A 17,982-nucleotide genomic window follows, 5' to 3' on the forward strand; every position below is an offset into this window, starting at 1 on the left:
AGAATCGGTTTACTCTTACTGCAACGTGAAACCGTGAAACACTCTCTCTCTATCGTAACGATAGAGCGCATGTTGAACGTTCTGAACGTCAACAACTGCGGAGACTAAAAAACTAAACGTTAGTTCATCTTTGAAAACAGTACGAAGACTATCAAAGAAATTCTTTCATAAAACATTAAAATTAAAAAAGTATTAAATTCTTAAAAGGTTAAATACGATATGACGGGCTCAATGTTAATTAACTTCGGTTCCAAGTAAGGACCGCCTACTATTAGGAAAGGTCGCATATAAACAAACATAAAAATTAATTTTTTATAAGTTTATAATAAATGGAAAGTTAATCGAAGAGGCCTATAAAGGCGGAGAGATATAAAATAAATAGATCTATAACTTGTTAAGCAAAATTACCAAAAACCTAAACACACTTCCGTCTAAGGGAAGGGTCGGCCATTTAAAAGTGAAAGAGAGTCCATACTCTCTTCGTCACCATAATTAAATCTATCCAAAACGAGTTCAAGTTTTGAAATGAAGATAAAACTCCTGCATAGCGAAAGCTCAAAACTGGAATAGTGTACTTCACCAAATCGTTGTGAAAACAAATCCAGTTAGGGACGGCGTATTTAGTAGGTCTTGCCATTGGCACGACAGAGAGAAAATTGATTCTTGTTGACATCGAGTACTTGAGTACCTACTTGACAGATGGCGCTGTTGATGTACACCCCCACCTGTATAGCGATCGCTGGCGTATTCCGCCCGTAGGTTTTTTCTGTCGGGCAGCAGAGCTGACAGCTATATGATCATCGGGTAAGTTTAATATTGAAAAATGAAATTTGGCACATCAATTCTTCTCGACCTTCCGTCTACCTATCAATCTCCAGCCACACATAATTTTGTCATTTTTCAAGATGGCCTGCAGGTTTGCAAAATGGCTTCTTGTGGACATCTGAATATTGACATTTAATTAGTTAATCACATTCGAATCCTTCCCCGCTCAAGTTAAAATATTCAAAGCAAGCCTTTACATACTCAAGATACATCATTTGCTACATAGAAATATACAAGATGGCAGTCACTATATGAAAAATGTTCACTAAAAAGCCAAGAAAGGTCAGGTAATGTACAGATTTTGGGGACTACTGCTTGTCATTTTATTTTTAGTAGGATATAAAACAATTAAGACCACTTAATTCATTTTCATCTTCAATTTAATGAAATGGATACTTTCCTCATTCTGTTCGTACGCTATACTGTAGTGTCAATGCGCTGCTTGTCACTATAGCTGTGAGATTCTGCATGGGGTTCAGTGGTAGCTAATGATAAACATTTGTCCTTACTTTCCCAAATGCTATACCAGCTAGTCCCAAATTTAAGATTAAACAGCCACACATTAATTGAAAGGATGTGTTAGTGCGGGAGACGAACGTATATAAGACTTCCGCCATGGCTCTGATTGTTGAACATATGGAGTCCTATCTATGGCTAATATATTAGTGAGTTCAAGGAGTATTACTACCAAGCTTGCTCTCCTGTAGACATAGAATTATAGGGGAGTGCTCATGAATGAGGAGCGTTCTTCATATTTGGTCCTTAGTCCAATAATTCCATTGCAAAATTGAAGAAAAAACTATGGTTTATTTACAGGAAGATACCTTGGAGGTGGTCTTCCCACTACCAATATTTTATCTAAAATTATTTTTCGTAGGTGGACCTCAACTTGAATTTACGATTTATTCAAGTTGTCTTCCAGTTGATCTAAAACATTGACAAAACTTCATATTTATTTCATGTCCTAACTTTACTGTTCCCTATAGAAGGGGGTGAGATGGAGGTCTCTCTTCTCTGATTAAGCAGTGGTGAGCTACCAAGGTCTTGCACCTCCTCAACTAGAGGTGCACTCAGTAACTTGGTATTAAATGGAACTTCCATCAAACCAGGTAAGGACATGGCCTGAGAAAGGTTTGTACTATTGTCTGTATCATGCTTTTGCTAAACACACCAGTACGCCACATAAAACCGAAACTATAGCTTTGTTTACATTTCATCACCTAACATAACGAACAAACGAAGGCATTTACACATCTGTGTATAAGTTAGCTTTGCCAGAAACAGATATCTCACCAAGTATTGGTTATGTAATAACAATGTTGTTAATATTTTTATTTACTTTATGCTTAGACTTTCTAAATAAATGAAATAGCAATTTTACATAAAAGTTTTCCCTAATAAACGCTTCCTAAAACAGAAAGGTTTGTTTACATTTCATCGCCAATCATAACGAACAAATGAAAGCATATACACATGCAAGTGATAACTAATGAGAAGAGCTTTAAGTAATACATACATATACCAAGGCACTTCCCCAATTTTGGGGGGTAACCGACATCAAACAAACGAAACAAAAAAGGGGACCTCTCCTCTCTACGTTCCTCCCAGCCTGACAAGGGACTCAACCGAGTTTGGCTGGTACTGCTAGGGTGCCATAGCCCACACTTCCCCGTTATCCATCACAGATGAAGCTTCATAACACTGAATCCCCTACTGATGCTACCACCCCGGTCATCTAAGGAACTGGAGGAAGCAGCAGGGCCTACCGGAACTGCGTCACAATCGCTCGCCATTCATTCCTATTTCTAGCACGCTCTCTTGCCTCTCTCACATCTATCCTCCTATCACCCAGAGCTTTCTTCACTCCATCCATCTACCTAAACCTTGGCCTTCCTCTTGTACTTCTCCTATCAACTCTTGCATTCATCACCTTCTTTAGCAGACAGCCATTTTCCATTCTCTCAACATGGCCAAACCATCTCAACACATTCATATCCACTCTAGCTGCTAACTCATTTCTTACACCAGTTTTCACCCTCACTACTTCGTTCCTAACCCTATCAACTCGAGATACACCAGCCATACTTCTTAGACACTTCATCTCGAACATTCAATTCCTGTCTCTCCGTCACTTTCATTCCCCACAACTCCGATCCACACATCACAGTTAGTACAATCACTTTCTTATACAGAACTCTCTTTACATTCATGACCAACCCTCTATTATTTACTACTCTCTTAACTGCTCCTAACACTTTGCACCCTTCATTCACTCTCTCACGTACATCTGCTTCCACTCCACCATTTGCTGCCACAACAGACCCCAAGTACTTAAACTGATCCACCTCAAGTAATTCTCCATTCAACATGATATTCAACCTCGCACCACCTTCACTAACCGACCAAGCTTCTCTTCTGAGTCTGCAATCAGTACAGTATCATACGCAAACCTTTTTTGGTTCGACATATGACGAACTCGACTTACGACGCGTCTCTCGGTCCCTATCGCTGTCGTAAGTCGGCGAATACCTGTATGTTAAAGACCATACATACAGACTGTGAAAGTGAAAGCCAGGAACATCAAAATTAGTGCGAGGAAAACTGATGCTCATACATGACTATAAGACAAGTGTGTTCGAGAGGCAGTAAGGTAAAGACAATATGTACAGCTTGTGAGTGTGGATCTTGCGTTTACACAGATGGCAGTATATCTCAATACTGTACGTGTGGACTTATGATGCGTAGAATCCCAATGAATGTGGATTCTCAGGAGGGCTATTTTCAGACATTTCCGGGAAGAAAAAATTGGGCAGAGGCCCTACATCCCTAAGGGCAGTGTAATCTTGGAACAGCACCGTCTCTCCTACATGGAAAGAAATGCTATAAGTCAGACAAAGGCATCTCATATCAATCAGTCTCCTTTCTTCAAAGACATCCTCTAGGATGCTCTCCTAGGGTAGAAGGGACTCTTTAGCTATGGTAAGCAGCTCTTCTAGGAGGACACTCCAAAACCAAACCATTATTCTCTAGTCTTGGGTAGTGCCATAGCTTCTGTACCATGGTCTTCCACTGTCTTGGGTTAGAGATCTCTTGCTTGAGGGTAAACTCGGGCACACTATTCTATCTTATTTCTCTTCCAATTGTTTTGTTAAAGCTTTTATACTTTATATAGGAGATATTTATTTTAATGTTACTGTTCTTAGAATATTTTATTTTACCTAGCTTCCTTTACGAACTGGGCTATTTTCCCAGTTGGAGCCCCTGGGCTTATAGCACCCTGCTTTTCCAGCTAGGATTGTAGCTTAGCAATTAATAATAACAATAAAGAACAACAGATAAGGATAAAATTCAATTTTCCCTTCTAAGGTGTCATCCAGACTGGTGACGATGCTCCAACAGGGAAAGAGATTACAGGAACTCGACTGAAAGGCTGGTCAACCAGATGATGCATTCTTAGAGACTTTCCGGGGATGGGAAGATACTGACAGAAAGAAGGGTGGTGCCCCTCTCCCTGGCATTTGGTTACACAGACAACTATCACCAGTTACAGTTAATGGGAAAATCCTGCAAAAACCTAACTAATTCCTTAATACCCCTTGCACTTGATTTGCCAGTTGATTTATCTTAAATAAAGAGCAAAAGATTAAAATAGTCACAGACAATGGAAGTACTTGTGTACTATCCGGCAGCTGAAAAGTGGTTACTTAAGTGCTGGGGGGGGGGGGGGGGGGGGGGTTGTTCCCCCACCACCAACTACAGACAACTCGTAAAATCTTGAACAGCCAATTCCAGTTACATTGAAAACAATCCTATAAAGGACAAATATTTGTATATATATAGGATCAACTCTTAGTTACACCCACTTTCCTTACAATATGGGAAATCTGAATTTAACCTTATTGGTAATCTGATGCAACTAACATGAGCATAACGTTAACATTTTAAATTGGTATGTTATTATCATGTTATCCTTAATTAGGTCCCGATGGCTATCGTTATTTCTATTAGGATACTTGCCAGTCCATTGATATCCCGATTAGCAGTATATACAACAAAAGAATGTGACACCCTAGTCTACAGTCCTAGCAATGCATTTTGTGATACAAGTCTGTGATTTTTTAACTACTTTTAATATATGCTATTTTAAACAGCATTGCAAACATCTGGTCCTATCTCCCTCATAAAGCAAAGCTTTGAAATCTCATCAGCAGTACTTATGCAATGATTGATGCCATCGTTCCCTAGCTTACTCAAATTACAAAAATGCTTTAATTTATAGACATCCGACATGTAATTTAATTTGGTAACCCTTTGAGTGCCATTTGATGTATTCTACTGGCTTCAACACAATTTGTGGTATACTATGTACAGTAGAGTCCTGTTTCATCAATCTTTTTTTGTTTAAACATGTAAAAATAGTTCTACAAAATATGTACAATTATATACCAACCATGGAAAAGAAATTCATCAAACTTTATGATGAAAAATTATATATTTATAGATCAATTGTTTTGTACTTAGATGAAATGATTAAAATATTTACAAAAGGTCTTGGCACTTGAGTGGCAAATTTTTTGGCGAGAGGATGGGATCGAAATGGTTAATATTCATTCTTCATTTGAAAAAAAAACATAAATTTTAGGTAATTTGTATTTTCCCTAACAGTACTTACCTCGAACTACTTTCTTAGGAGTATCTGGGATCTCCTCCCATCCGACCAGAATTTTGTGTAGTTTACCCTACTCCCGTTTTCTATGCGGGGCATCTCTGGCAGTGATACGCGCCCAGAGACGACCCGGGGGCAGAGAGCATGCTTGCTCAGGTCTTGATCTCCAGTAAGTTTTGTCAGATAGGTTTCTATTAAGTCCTGTAAGGCACTCGGGGTAGGATGGGCGGGCCATAACCCGAAAGTAGTTCGAGGTAAGTACTGTTAGGAAAAATACAAATTACTTAAAATTTGTGATTTGTTCCAACACGAAGTACTTACCTCGAACTACTTTCTTAGGAGACTTATACCTTAGGAGATGGGAGTGTACCACAGGACCTAGACACTGTGATGAGAAGAGAAAAGGGGGGGGAACCTAGATAGGAGGCTAGTTTCTGCTGACCCTCCAAGAGAAAACACAAAAAATAGGGAAAACCACCCAAAAAACTATCTTAGTGTCTAAGTAACTCGCCTCTGTAAAAATCCTCGGAGACGAATCCATTCACTTGCGATATATGCCCTGGTAGTTAAAGGATTTTGTATCATTTCAGGGAGGGTAATAAGGGAACAGGGGGGGTAAGGAAGGAACCTGTTTCTCTTGGACTTACTGCCTATGGTTACCCTGGGGCTACACATTTAAATCTTTTGAAGCGCTGAAATGACGGGACCGAGAGAGAATCCGTCCAAGGACCTCCTCGAGCATTCCTTCAAGTAGTCAGCTGTGAAGGTTGACTGATTGGCCCAAGTACCCGCCAGCAGGATTTGGCCGACTGCCATGTTCTTCTCAAAGGCCAACGAAGTACTCAGCCCTCTGATGTTGTGGGGTCTAGGCTTACCCGGAATAGGAATCCCTGCACTATTGTAGGCTCTCATGAACACTTGCCGTAGCCAGAAGGAGATCGTGTTTTTGGAGACTGGTTTCTTCACTAATCCTGAAGAAACGAAGAGACTCTTGATTTTGGGTCTAAGCCTGGCTGTCCTCTCCAAGTACTTCCGTACTGCTCTGACAGGGCACACCCGCAAGTCCTTCGGGTTGTCTGAACGTGGGATTGCCGGCACCGAGAAGCCTTCAAACTTGGGGTCCCAGACTGCTGGATTCTGGGTCTTGGTCACGAAGGATGTTATGAACTTGAAGGTAGCTTCACGCCAGCCCTTCGAGTGTGACACCTCGTATGAAAGTCCATGAAACTCCCCTACCCGTTTTGCTGATGCCAGTGCTAACAGAAACACTGTCTTGAGGGTGAGTTCCTTGTCTAAGATGTCCTTTAGGGTTTCGAAGGGAGGTTCTGACAGCATCTTCAGGACCCTAGCCACGTCCCACTGGAGCACTCTAACCGTTTGAGGGGGGCATGCTCGAAGCTCTTGATGAGCATCGAGATGTGTCTGGAGGAACCTAGGTCAATGCCCTTCAGGAGGAAGACTTGTCCTAGGGTGGCTCGGACTCCTTTAATGGCTGGGATGGACATATTTACCTCGTCCCTGAGATAGACCAAGAAGTCAGCTATCTCCGGGATGGAGGCTTTCAACGGCTTGATGTTCTTTGCGACTCACCACTTCGTGAAGGTCGCCCATTTAGCCTGGTACACAGCGGCTGACGATCGTCTCAGGTAACCCGACATCATCGTTGCAGTCTTCGCCGAATACCCTTCCTTCCTCAAGAGACGCTCGATAACCTCCACGCGTGAAGGCAGAGGGACCGAGGGTTTTCGTGGAACCTTTGAAAGTGTGGCTGCCGGAGAAGGTCTGACCTGTCCAGAAGGGGCCAAGGTGGAAGGCGCGCCAGTTCCTTTAGAATAGATCCGCGAACCACTCTCTCTCCAGCCACCAGAGCGCTACCAAAGTAATCCACAGGTTGTCCGCTCTCCTCACCCTGTTGAGGACTTGTCTGAGCATTCCGAAGGGAGGAAAGGCGTAAATGTCGAGGTTGTCCCAAGGATGCTGGAAAGCGTCCTTGAACGCTGCTCCTGGATCTGGCACAGGAGAACTAAACACGGGAGCTGTGCGTTCAATCTCGTGGCGAAGAGGTCTATTACTGGCGAGCCCCACTTCTGAATCAGAGTCTTGGCCACTTCTGGGTGCAAGGACCACTCGGACCCCACCACTTGACCCATTCTGCTGAGGCTGTCGGCCAGGACGTTCCTCTTCCCTGGAATGAACCTGACCGAGATCTTGATCTGCTCCCTTTCGGCCCATTCCAGGAACTCCAACGTGAGGCCGCACAACTCTCTCGATTTTAGTCCTCCTTGCTTCTTTATGTAGGCCACCATCGTGGCGTTATCGCACATCAGTGGCACGGTGTTTCCCCGGAGCTTCTGAACGAACTCTAGGCCTGCCCTTGCACTGCCATCATTTCCAGTACGTTGATGTGCAGGTTCTTCTCTTCGGCTCCCCATCTTCCTCTCGCTGTGCTGTCGAGGAGATGAGCAACCCAACCCTCCTTTGATGCGTCCGTGAACAGGAGCATCTCCGGAGGGTCGGCCGTGAAGGGCATCCCCTTGAGGGTGTTCGATGCATCGTGCCACCACTCGAGGACCTCCTTCGTTTCCGGGGACATCGGGACCACCTTGTGCGGGGAGTCTCTCTGGTTCCAGCCCTCCTTCAGTTTCCACTGTACTCCCCTGAGTTTGAGTCTCCCCTGTGGGACTAGCTTCTCCAATGACACGAGGTGACCTATCAGTCTCTGCCAGTCCTTGGCTCTCCTGGGCTGACCCGACAGGAAGGGCCGTAGGATCTGGCTCAGGTTGTCCAGTCTCTCCGCGGAAGGGAATGCTCTCGCCAACCGGGAGTCCAGGGCCATCCCGAGGTAGGTCATCCTGGTGGAGGGTATCAATTGGGACTTCTCTAGGTTGATGGTGATACCCAGGACGTTGCAGAACTGCAGGAGCTTCGCGCCTTGTCCCCTCAGTACTTCCCTTGAGGCTGAAAGCAACAACCAGTCGTCCAGGTACCGAATCAGGCGGATGCCCTGTTCATGCGCCCAGGCTGAGACTGTCGCGAAGATCCTCGTGAAGACCTGAGGGACTGTGAACAGATCGAAGCACAGGGTCTTGAACTGTAATGTTTGGGTACCCCATTTTACCCTTAGGTACTTCCTGCTGGAAGGGTGGACAGGGACCTGGAAGTATGCGTCCTTGAGGTCTATGGACATCATGAAGTCTCCTTCCCTCAAGGCCGCTAGGACCAACTTCGGAGTGTCCATCTTGAAGTCGGTCTTGCACACGAACCTGTTGAGGGCTAAGAGGTCTATGACCGGTCTCCAGCCCCCTGTTGCTTTCTCCACCAGGAAGAGTCTGCTGTAGAACCCTGGACCTGGGTTCTTGACTGGTTCCATTGCCCCTTTCGCCAGCATAGCAGAGACCTCGTCTTGCAGGGCCGTCCTTCTCAAGGGGTCCTTCGGTGCCAACCATTCCGCCTGTAGATCTGGTATCAGAGGTGGGGGGGTCCACCAATTAGGGCAACCTGTACCCTTCTTTCAGGACTGTCACGGTCCACGGGTCCGATCCGTGGTCCCGCCATGTGTCCCAAGAATGTTTGAGACATCCCCCCACCTGAGGCTTCGGCAGGAGAAAGGGGCCTCTCTCCCTATCTCCATAGAGAGGCGCGGCCCGAACGACCTCTTCTGGCGGCAAAATAGGAGGGCCTGAATGCTGACTGCACAGCCGACGTTCCCCTACGGGAGGGTTGCGAAGGTTGCTGCCAGGATGTAGTAGGGGCGTCTCTCCTGGGCTGGTTAGGTGAGGCGCGAGGAGGGAGAGGGACGTCAGAAGGTGCTCTTCTATGGGTGGGTCTTCTTGCTGGAGGGGAACTCGGTTCCCCCACATCCTTTAGTTTACTCACCCTCTCCACCGTCTCTTCCACTTCCTTGAGGGGGAAAACTGACTCGTCCCACAGTGGAAGGCTCCTCAGGGACCTCGCTTCCCTGTCAGGGAGCCTCCTTACAAGCCTGCTGAGCACTGTGTCCCTTTTCCTCAGTATCCAGTTGGCGGTTTGTGTTATAGACTGATGGGAAAGGAACTACAGGGCCTTACCTCCCGAGCTAATCACCTCCTTCAGCAAGGCCTGATTTTCCGGGATTATGAGGTCGTGCGAGGACTGGAACCCTACCAGCGTGGAGGCCCACCAATCCAGCTACGATGACACGTGAATCAAGTCCCTGGAAAGATCTTCCAACATGGCAGCCTCCGCGGGGGAGAAACAAAACGGGGCTGTGGTAGCCCTCTCCTCTGCTGCACCCTGTTCCAAGATAGTGACTGCTGGTTCCACTGCGCAGGCCCCCGGGCGGTGTCCTTCCGGAAGGTAGAACCGGGACTGCGTCTTCAGGCCCTGGAGAAGTCTAGATGCGCTCTGGTTCTTGGGGGCTTCCGCATGGTTGGCCACGACCTTGCTAACGTGCGCCAATCTCAGCTTCACACCTCTAGCTAAAGGGAGGGCTAGCGAGGGCCTCTGTTGTACAGGCGCATGCACCAACCTGTTGAGGCTCGAGAGCCAGACCTCGTCAGTAGAGGGCTCCGGTTCGTCCAGCCTATGGTGCCGTCGGATGAGGCCTATCACCATCCTGTATGCAGAAACCTCCGCTGGCGAACCTTCTTCCCCGTTCTCTACCTTCTCCGTTGGGAGTCCCAGTTCTCGTGACGAAGGACCTCCAACGGGGGGAGCCACACGAGGAGGAGGCATCCTCCTAGAGTGGTCCAGTCCCCTCGCTTCAGGTAGTAGGACAGGCATCGCCGCTGGAACAGAGGCCTCCGTCCTGGATCTATCTCTTCTTCCGGCGGACCATGGATCTGCGGGCGGGCTTGCCCGTCGAGGAAAGGTGTTTCTCCCGTTCTGGACAACTCATCAAAGATATTGAGGCCGGGACGCGGCTGCCAGACCGAAGGGGCGACTCTCCCCGCTGGGCGGGTGGAGTCGGAACCTTCGCGGACTTATGCCTGTCCCTTGGTGCCTAATGAGACAAGTCCCTCCGTCGGTCATACTTACTTTCGTCGACAAAACCTACCGGTGAGCAGGGCCTGGGGTGCCATCTCGAGGTGCCCCCAACTGCTGCAGCTCCCAGGAGTTGGCTACGGGGGATGGAGACTCGTACCCATTCTTCCTCCGGCGAAAGGCTTCTCCTGAACTTCCTCCTGGGGGATCTGGAACATCTACTCACATGGCGGGATCTTGAATGGGAGCGCGAGCGAGATTGCCTTCTGCGGGACCTATCTCGCCGTCTCCTATGGTCTCTTGGGGCTCCGTCTTCCGACGAGTAGGAGTAGGCCTCGACCGAGGAGCCCGAATACCTGTAGGACCTCGTTGGAGGGCCTGAATCTTGCCGCGTTGCTGGTGGTTCTGCATGGGGTTCGGCTGGCGACGAAGGCTCAATGAAGTCTGCTGGGAACGTAGCTGAGGGCGTTGGAGGGGAGCAGGGGAGCTCCTCGCTGGGGAACCAGACCTCAAACTCCTCTTCCATCCTCAGGGGCGATCTGAAGGGCGTCTTCGGAGGCACCCACACGAGGGTATCTGATGGCAGCGAGTTGTCCTTCTCGGCGGCACCCTCGGCTGCTGACGCACCTGAAAAACCTGCCCAAGAGGCGGGAGAAGAGACTGCTGCCATTTTACCCCACATCGGATCGTCCGGCAAAACGGGACCTGCTTTCACCAGGGCTCCGTCCCCCGGATACACACCCGCTCCCCCCTCAGGCCCCCAACTTGCCTGGACCGAAGACACAATCCCACTGTCAGGTAAATCAGACTCCTGGGGAAGGCCCACAGGCTGCTTCCCCGCAACAGACTTACCGCGACCCCTACACTGGGTAGGAGAAGATGGCAGAGAGACTGTCCAACGGGACGCCGGGCGAAGCGAGGGGTGAAGAGACGCTGGACTTCCTAGGGGACCGTCGAGAGGCCTTCTTCTTAGTACCGTATCGCACCCACTGCACTTCATTCCAGGATTCGCACTCCGGACACGTGGCTGTAGGGGAACACACACTGCCCCTACACGACGAACACAAGGAGTGCGGGTCAACTTCGGGCTTAGAAAGGAAAGCGCCTCACGATTTGACGGCCACAGGCCCAGGGCAACGACGGGGATGCTCCATAATGCACTAGTAATACACCGCGAGACACAGGAACACAGAGGGAAAGGATAGGGAAGCACACAAAGGGACCACGTGAGGACCGCGTGAGACACAAAGGGTCGCACTGGGTTAAGAGAGAGCGTCGGGGTGTTAACGCCGATGCGACCAAAAACTTACTGGAGATCGAGACCTGAGCAAGCATGCTCTCTGACCCCGGGTCGTCTCTGGGCGCGTATCACTCCACCAGAGAATGCCCCGCATACAAAATGGGAGTAGGGTAAACTACACAAAATTCTGGTCAAATGGGAGGAGATAACATATACTCCTAAGAAAGTAGTTCAAGGTAAGTACTTCGTGTCGGAACAATCAGGTTTTATCTTACTGTATTATTCTTTTTTCTTATTTTAACTTGGTGTCCAGACCATTTTTACACTTATTAAACTGTAGTTTTCACAGAAAAACAGGATGCGGCTTGACCTTAAAGTAAGTCTGCCACAACTTAAGTATACTCGGAAAAAGAACAAGGAGTCGCACACACACGAATTAAAATGTCAGAATAAAAAATATTTTCCACAAATACATACACATGAGCATAGACTCCCTTTATTGTTACATGCAGATTTGACTAAATTATGTAAAAATTGTATCACATGGTACACTCTAGGTAGGACTAAAGGTTTAGTTGTCTTGTTATGCAAAATCAAAATAGACACCTACTCTTCATCCAGCCTAACTATTACTGTCTTGACTTTCCTTACTCAAATTAACAATTACATCAAAAACGAAAAGAGAGAGTGAGAGAGAGAGAGAGAGAGAATCATATCAAACCCCCGAAAAAAAGTGTCAATACACACCTGCTTTGCAGCCTTGGCACATTTGACGCTTGTTACCGACTGCTTATCAATAGAATCATCCAGTGATCCGGAGGAAGTTGCTGGCCACGTATGCACCCTCTTCAACGCTGAAGGAGGATCAAAGTCAAACTCCTCAAATGGAGATGTGGAGGAAGTCATGCTTTGGCTGCTGGGTAAGGATGCAGGTACTTCTTTGGTTGTTTCCTCTTTGTCCTCTTGGTCGTGCCACTTATGCTTGTAAGTAGCCCTCTTTTTGGCATCACTATCTGCATTTCTACTCTTAAAAATGCTCCTCTTTTTTATAATAGATGGAGCCGGCTGATCAGTCTTACCTATTTCACTCTCCGACTTGGTGGAATGCGCGCGCCTAAAGGACTCAAAAGAACCCTGAGATGAGAACATATCTTCCTCCTCTGCTGTGTCTGTTAGAGTGTTTGCATCCTTTGGCTCTATGTGATCAAGGTTTGAAGGGTCAATGCTTGTCCTATCCTCTATCTCATTCTCATCAAAGTCTGTACTGAACAAATCAATATTATCACCACTTTCCCCCCCACCAGCTGATGACACTCCTGGACTGATGACTCTTTCTAGCGAAGGCAATTTCTCAGGTAACCCAAAGTCATTTGATCCCACAGCAAAAACTGGAAGGTCAAAATCATCATTCAATGAACCATCACACATAGATTCACTGATAGGGTTATGCTGCGCATCAATTTCAGAAACAGAAGATACCATATTTTTTGTTAGGTACTTATTCAACTCGCAAGATTTGGAGACTTTGGAACCATACGTCTTTTTAGCATTACTACTTACATTATTATCGTTATTAACAGACTGAGGGGTTTGACACTTAGGTTGGGTCCCAGAAAAACTATAGTCACTATCATCCTGACACACATCTATAGGCAACCCAGTTCTTTGGTCCACCAACCCTGGAAACTCAAAACTGGAATCATAGCTCGAGTTAAGCGTCCGGTTGGGGCTTTCTAGCCGTTCAGGAGAACAGACAATCGTTGCTCTTGCTGACGCAGCTGCAATGTTGATTTCTGTAGCTTTGTACTCTGGCTGAGGGGAGGCACCTGCGCCATATTCCTCAGAGGAGTCAGGATTTCCCTCACTAAAGTCTTTCGTGGATGGAGAACTAGCATTACTAGTCGATGCACTATTTGCACGAGAATCGTCACTAGGCAGTTCCACTGTGCTGGAATAAGTTTCCTGAGAACAAGAAGCATCATCACGGCTTTTAAATATTTTCAATTTAATACCACTACCTGATCTCGAACTGGTAACAACAGTTTCGGAATTATTCGGTTTGGAAACGGACACCTTCGGCACAGTCACCGGTGATAACTCACATGTATCTTTCAGCGAATTCTGACTAGAGTCAGGCGTCTCAAGAGATGGTAGAGGTGGGAGTTTAATACTACTAAGCCCATCACTAACTTTACCCCGACTTTTGTCAGGTACACTGGGTCTGACAGGCTCAGATACACTATCAGAAGTCCTACTTTTAAAGAACTTTCGAGGTTTACTGAACGTTGACACAGGTGGTTTAACTTGTAGTGAGGCTCCATTGGCTGCTCCACCATCATACCTGAACACATCATCTCCAATAGCAGAAGGTGGAGAATCATCTGGATAAGGTCTCTTGTTGCTTTCTTCTTTCCCTGGTGAGAGAAAATTATTATAATATAATTAATTGCAAAGAATAACTACAAAAATATGATAGGTTTCTATGCACACTAGACAGATATTTTTCCTATATTCAAACAATTATCACATACTGTATTAAGCTCAGCTAACATGTTGTTATCAAGTGACATAACAAACATTACAAGGAAGAAATAAAGTAGGATCTTAAAGAATTGGGCCAAGTCACTGAAATGCTTTGACTGAATTTTATTTACATTAAATTTGGCCAAAAGTTTTCAATAGAAACCTTTTAACCCTCTAAGCCCAAAACCCCTCGCCAAATGATTTGGCACTCAAGCCCAGGTGCTTTTTTTTGGATATATTATCCAACTAAGCACAAAAAGTATTTAACATAAGACTTTACAACAATGATTATCATATAGTTGAAAAAAAAAAATGCCTTTTCACTGATATATAAAGTTACACTTAAAAAAACTTATATACACATAACAGAAAAATACTGGCAATTACTGGATGTAAATTTTGTACACTGGGGATCAAAAGTGTTAAAGGGTAATTTTAGAAATTGATACTTTAAAGCAAAGTGCAAATAAAGGAGAAATTACTACAATATTTTTAAAGTAATTTGTATTTTCCTTAACTATACAAACCTGAGATCTTTACATAGGAGTATAACTTTGCCGAAGTTGGAACACTGCCATTAAACTTTCAAAGAGGAGAAAACAATCATATAGGTTATTACCAGTCGATAGCGGTGAAGCATATCACATTGATTGCAGACGGGACTTCCGGGGGTATGTGATGGCAGGTAACATTTGTGTAAAGAACTCAGGTTTCTATAGTTAGGAAAGTTACAAGTTACTTTTAATTTTGTCATTTGTTCTGACACAAATACAAACACTCATTCTTTACATATAAGGCTCACCTTATGGTGGGCAGAATTCCCCTTTCCATCTGGCATGAACCATTTACCTGGGATTTCTACAGTCAAGCACGATAAAGTGCAGGGAATGAAAACCCTGAAACCTCGTTACCCAGAGGTTTGACAATGCCAGCGGGTCAACGGCCCTTGCACTAGCAGTAGGCGAATGTAAGGAGTGCAGGACGTAACGTTTAAAATACGATGTATATAACAGCTACGAGTTGCATGGAGCTACCTGCTGTCAACGTAACAAGCTAACAGGGTGCTGTGACTTTGAAAAAGGAGATGAAGAAAAGAAAAATTCATTCTTTTACATCCATCCCAGACTAAAACAGTTACCTCTGTCCTCAATTGACTGATAAAAAACCCTTATGATAAATTCACTGCTGGTCTAGTAACAGCATCTACTTTTACTATATCAATTCCAACATGGGCTGGAATCCTGCATATTTTAATATCTACTCCTTGAAAATAGAGTAGCTTCTGTGACACTTCTTGAATAAGAATAAATGAAAAATTTAAGATTCCCCCTACCTTGAACTGTTTCAATGTAATTGCTAAAACAACAGCTGCTAATTAAAATGTACAGTACAGTAAATACAATAGGTAATGAGAGCCGACTTATTTAGAGCCATCAGTATATATAGCAGTTTTGGTTTTAGGTAGAGGATTTACCTGCCAAATGAGTCAAACTTGACTCCTACAGAGCAAGCCTAATAGAATCTAATATATAGAAAATCTAATGGATTAAAAAAAAAAAGATAAAAATTTATGATAAATAGGTATTTAAATTTTATCTATTAATTTTTTGATGACCGATGGACGTGATATAATGTCCGGAAAGATTTTTTTTTCATATCTTTTTTTTCAAATATTCCTTAAACATTGAATATTGCGCATAAGCAAAAAAACAGCACTATGTTAGTGGTAGAGCCTTAGCTGAAGTTCAGTGGTCAGATCACAATCTTTTTCTTTCATAATTTATGAAAGATTTTCTTATTTACATTGAAAAACTATAAAGCCTTCTTATACAAAATTTATTCAGTAACAAAATGCAACAATACTTGAAGATTCTAACCTATAATATTTTTCTTTTTCACAAGTATTTTTTTACTTTTTCTGCGGTCTCCATCTTGAACGGAGTCTGATGGACAAACTTGTTCAGAGTGGATGACTGGTCTCCAGCCTCCAGATGCCTTTTCTACGAGAAAGTCAACTGTAGAAGCCTAGGGACCCATCAGGACCTCTTGAAGAGTGCCCTTCCCCAACATGTTTTGGACTTTCAAATGAAGGGCAAGATCCTTCGCTGATCTTTTAGTGAAGGAAGACATCACTGGATGTTGTGTCAAAGGAGGGTGAGAAAGAGTGAACAGGACGTGGTATCCCACTCGGAGTGAGACCGTCCAAGTTTCAGTCCCAAGAATCTCCCACCAGCACTTCAAGCATTCTCCCACCAGTGGTCGGGCAAGAGGAATGGCACCCCTAGCGAGAGCAGCCAAATCTTCTACCTCTACCTCAAGAGTCTGCTTAGGGACCTGCTTCTTGGCGTTAGACTGCCTCAAAGCTACTGACACATTGCGTGCTTGTCTGTGGGTGGGGGACAACCTCGGTGCAGACGGCACCGATGAATGGGGGCGAGATGTACCCGCCCTTTGGAGGAGGGAGCCTTGACTCGCCTTCCTCTAGCGCTCTGCAACCATGTCTACGTCTCCCAAGCTGAATAAAGAAGGAACCTCCATTGAAAAGTTGCGTAACATGAGCACTTCTCTCATCAGCACCTACCTTTGGTGCCTTTAGAATTTTGAAATGATGGAGTCACGCAATTCCAGGATCCAATACGTCCAATGATTGGCTACGTTGTGAGGAAGAAACTCAACTGCCATCGCTCCAGAAAACAAAGAGGTATCCATTGATATCTTTTTATCTGGATCAGTCAAACCCCCATTGGCAATTAGATAATCTACCGAACCAGACCATTGATTGATCCACGGAAGGGCCAGCAAAAAAGCCTTTGCAACCCGCTCCATGTTTGTGGCTTTTGAAGATGAGAATGTACCTGTTCTGCTGCCAACTTGTCCAAGGGCATGCTGTGTACCAATGCCAAGACTGCTGGGTCTAGCAGCAGTGGTGAGGGATCAACAGATATCTTAGTGCTTCCTCTGCCCAACAAATGGCACAGGAAATACGTGACGAGTTGCTAGCCCTGAGAGTTACTCGTCCCAGCAACTTGGAAAATGACTTTCTTCCCGGCTCCCTTCACCATCCTAGATGATGTTCGTCAACAATACCCTGACAGAGGATCCAGGCCTGAATGGAAGATTCTGCACTAAGGGCAACGAAGAGACAGGTACCGCACAGAGAGCACCCTTCTGTCACTCTAAGACCTTGAGAAATTTCAAAGTCCAGTTCTTCAGAAGCATTTTCGTATCCATCTCCTCTGAGGGCTTAGCTGCAAAGGAGGCAAGAAGACTACGAGTCTCCATCCGAGGAGCCCCCGCTGGCTGCAAAGCCTTGGGAGGTACCACGGGGCAGAGCAGCTGGTAAGGTACGAACAAACTCGTGTCTGTAAACAAGACCTCCCTAGGAGACTTTGAACACCTGGTAGTTCTCGGCTGAAAGGTATCCCCTGGAGGAGGCATCTCCTGCTTTGGTCTCCTTTGTTTCTTGGTCACTTTAACCAAGAAAATACCCAGATCTTCCTACAGGGGGGCCAGGCTTGTCATGGGGCAGCCTTAGAGCCTAAATACCGACGAGTGACCTAGAAAGAGACTCAGATGGTGGAGAAGCGTGCTTGGAAGCAGTGCTCCTGCGCTTAAGGTCTACTGGTGGGTATGAACTTATGAGAGATCCTGACACCGATAGGTTGATTTGTATGGGTTAGTGGTAGTCTCCTGATAATCAAGCTGGAGCACGGTCGGTGGTAGCGCACTTTACAGCATCAACTATCAACTAAGCAGCAATGTCTGT

At 45.5% G+C, this 17,982-nt stretch overlaps 1 protein-coding gene across 1 annotated transcript in view; it reads right to left on the minus strand.

Annotated features, from left to right (window-relative positions):
• The window catches only part of wapl (wings apart-like), a 103,405-nt gene that overhangs the window by 53,792 nt on the left and 31,631 nt on the right, over positions 1-17,982 (minus strand). The window contains 1 exon segment of the mRNA XM_068355025.1: positions 12,441-14,107. Coding sequence (XP_068211126.1) covers positions 12,441-14,107 — 1,667 coding nt within the window.

The sequence above is a fragment of the Palaemon carinicauda genome, chromosome 31 (assembly GCF_036898095.1).
Source record: "Palaemon carinicauda isolate YSFRI2023 chromosome 31, ASM3689809v2, whole genome shotgun sequence".
In the NCBI taxonomy this organism is placed as follows: domain Eukaryota; kingdom Metazoa; phylum Arthropoda; class Malacostraca; order Decapoda; family Palaemonidae; genus Palaemon; species Palaemon carinicauda.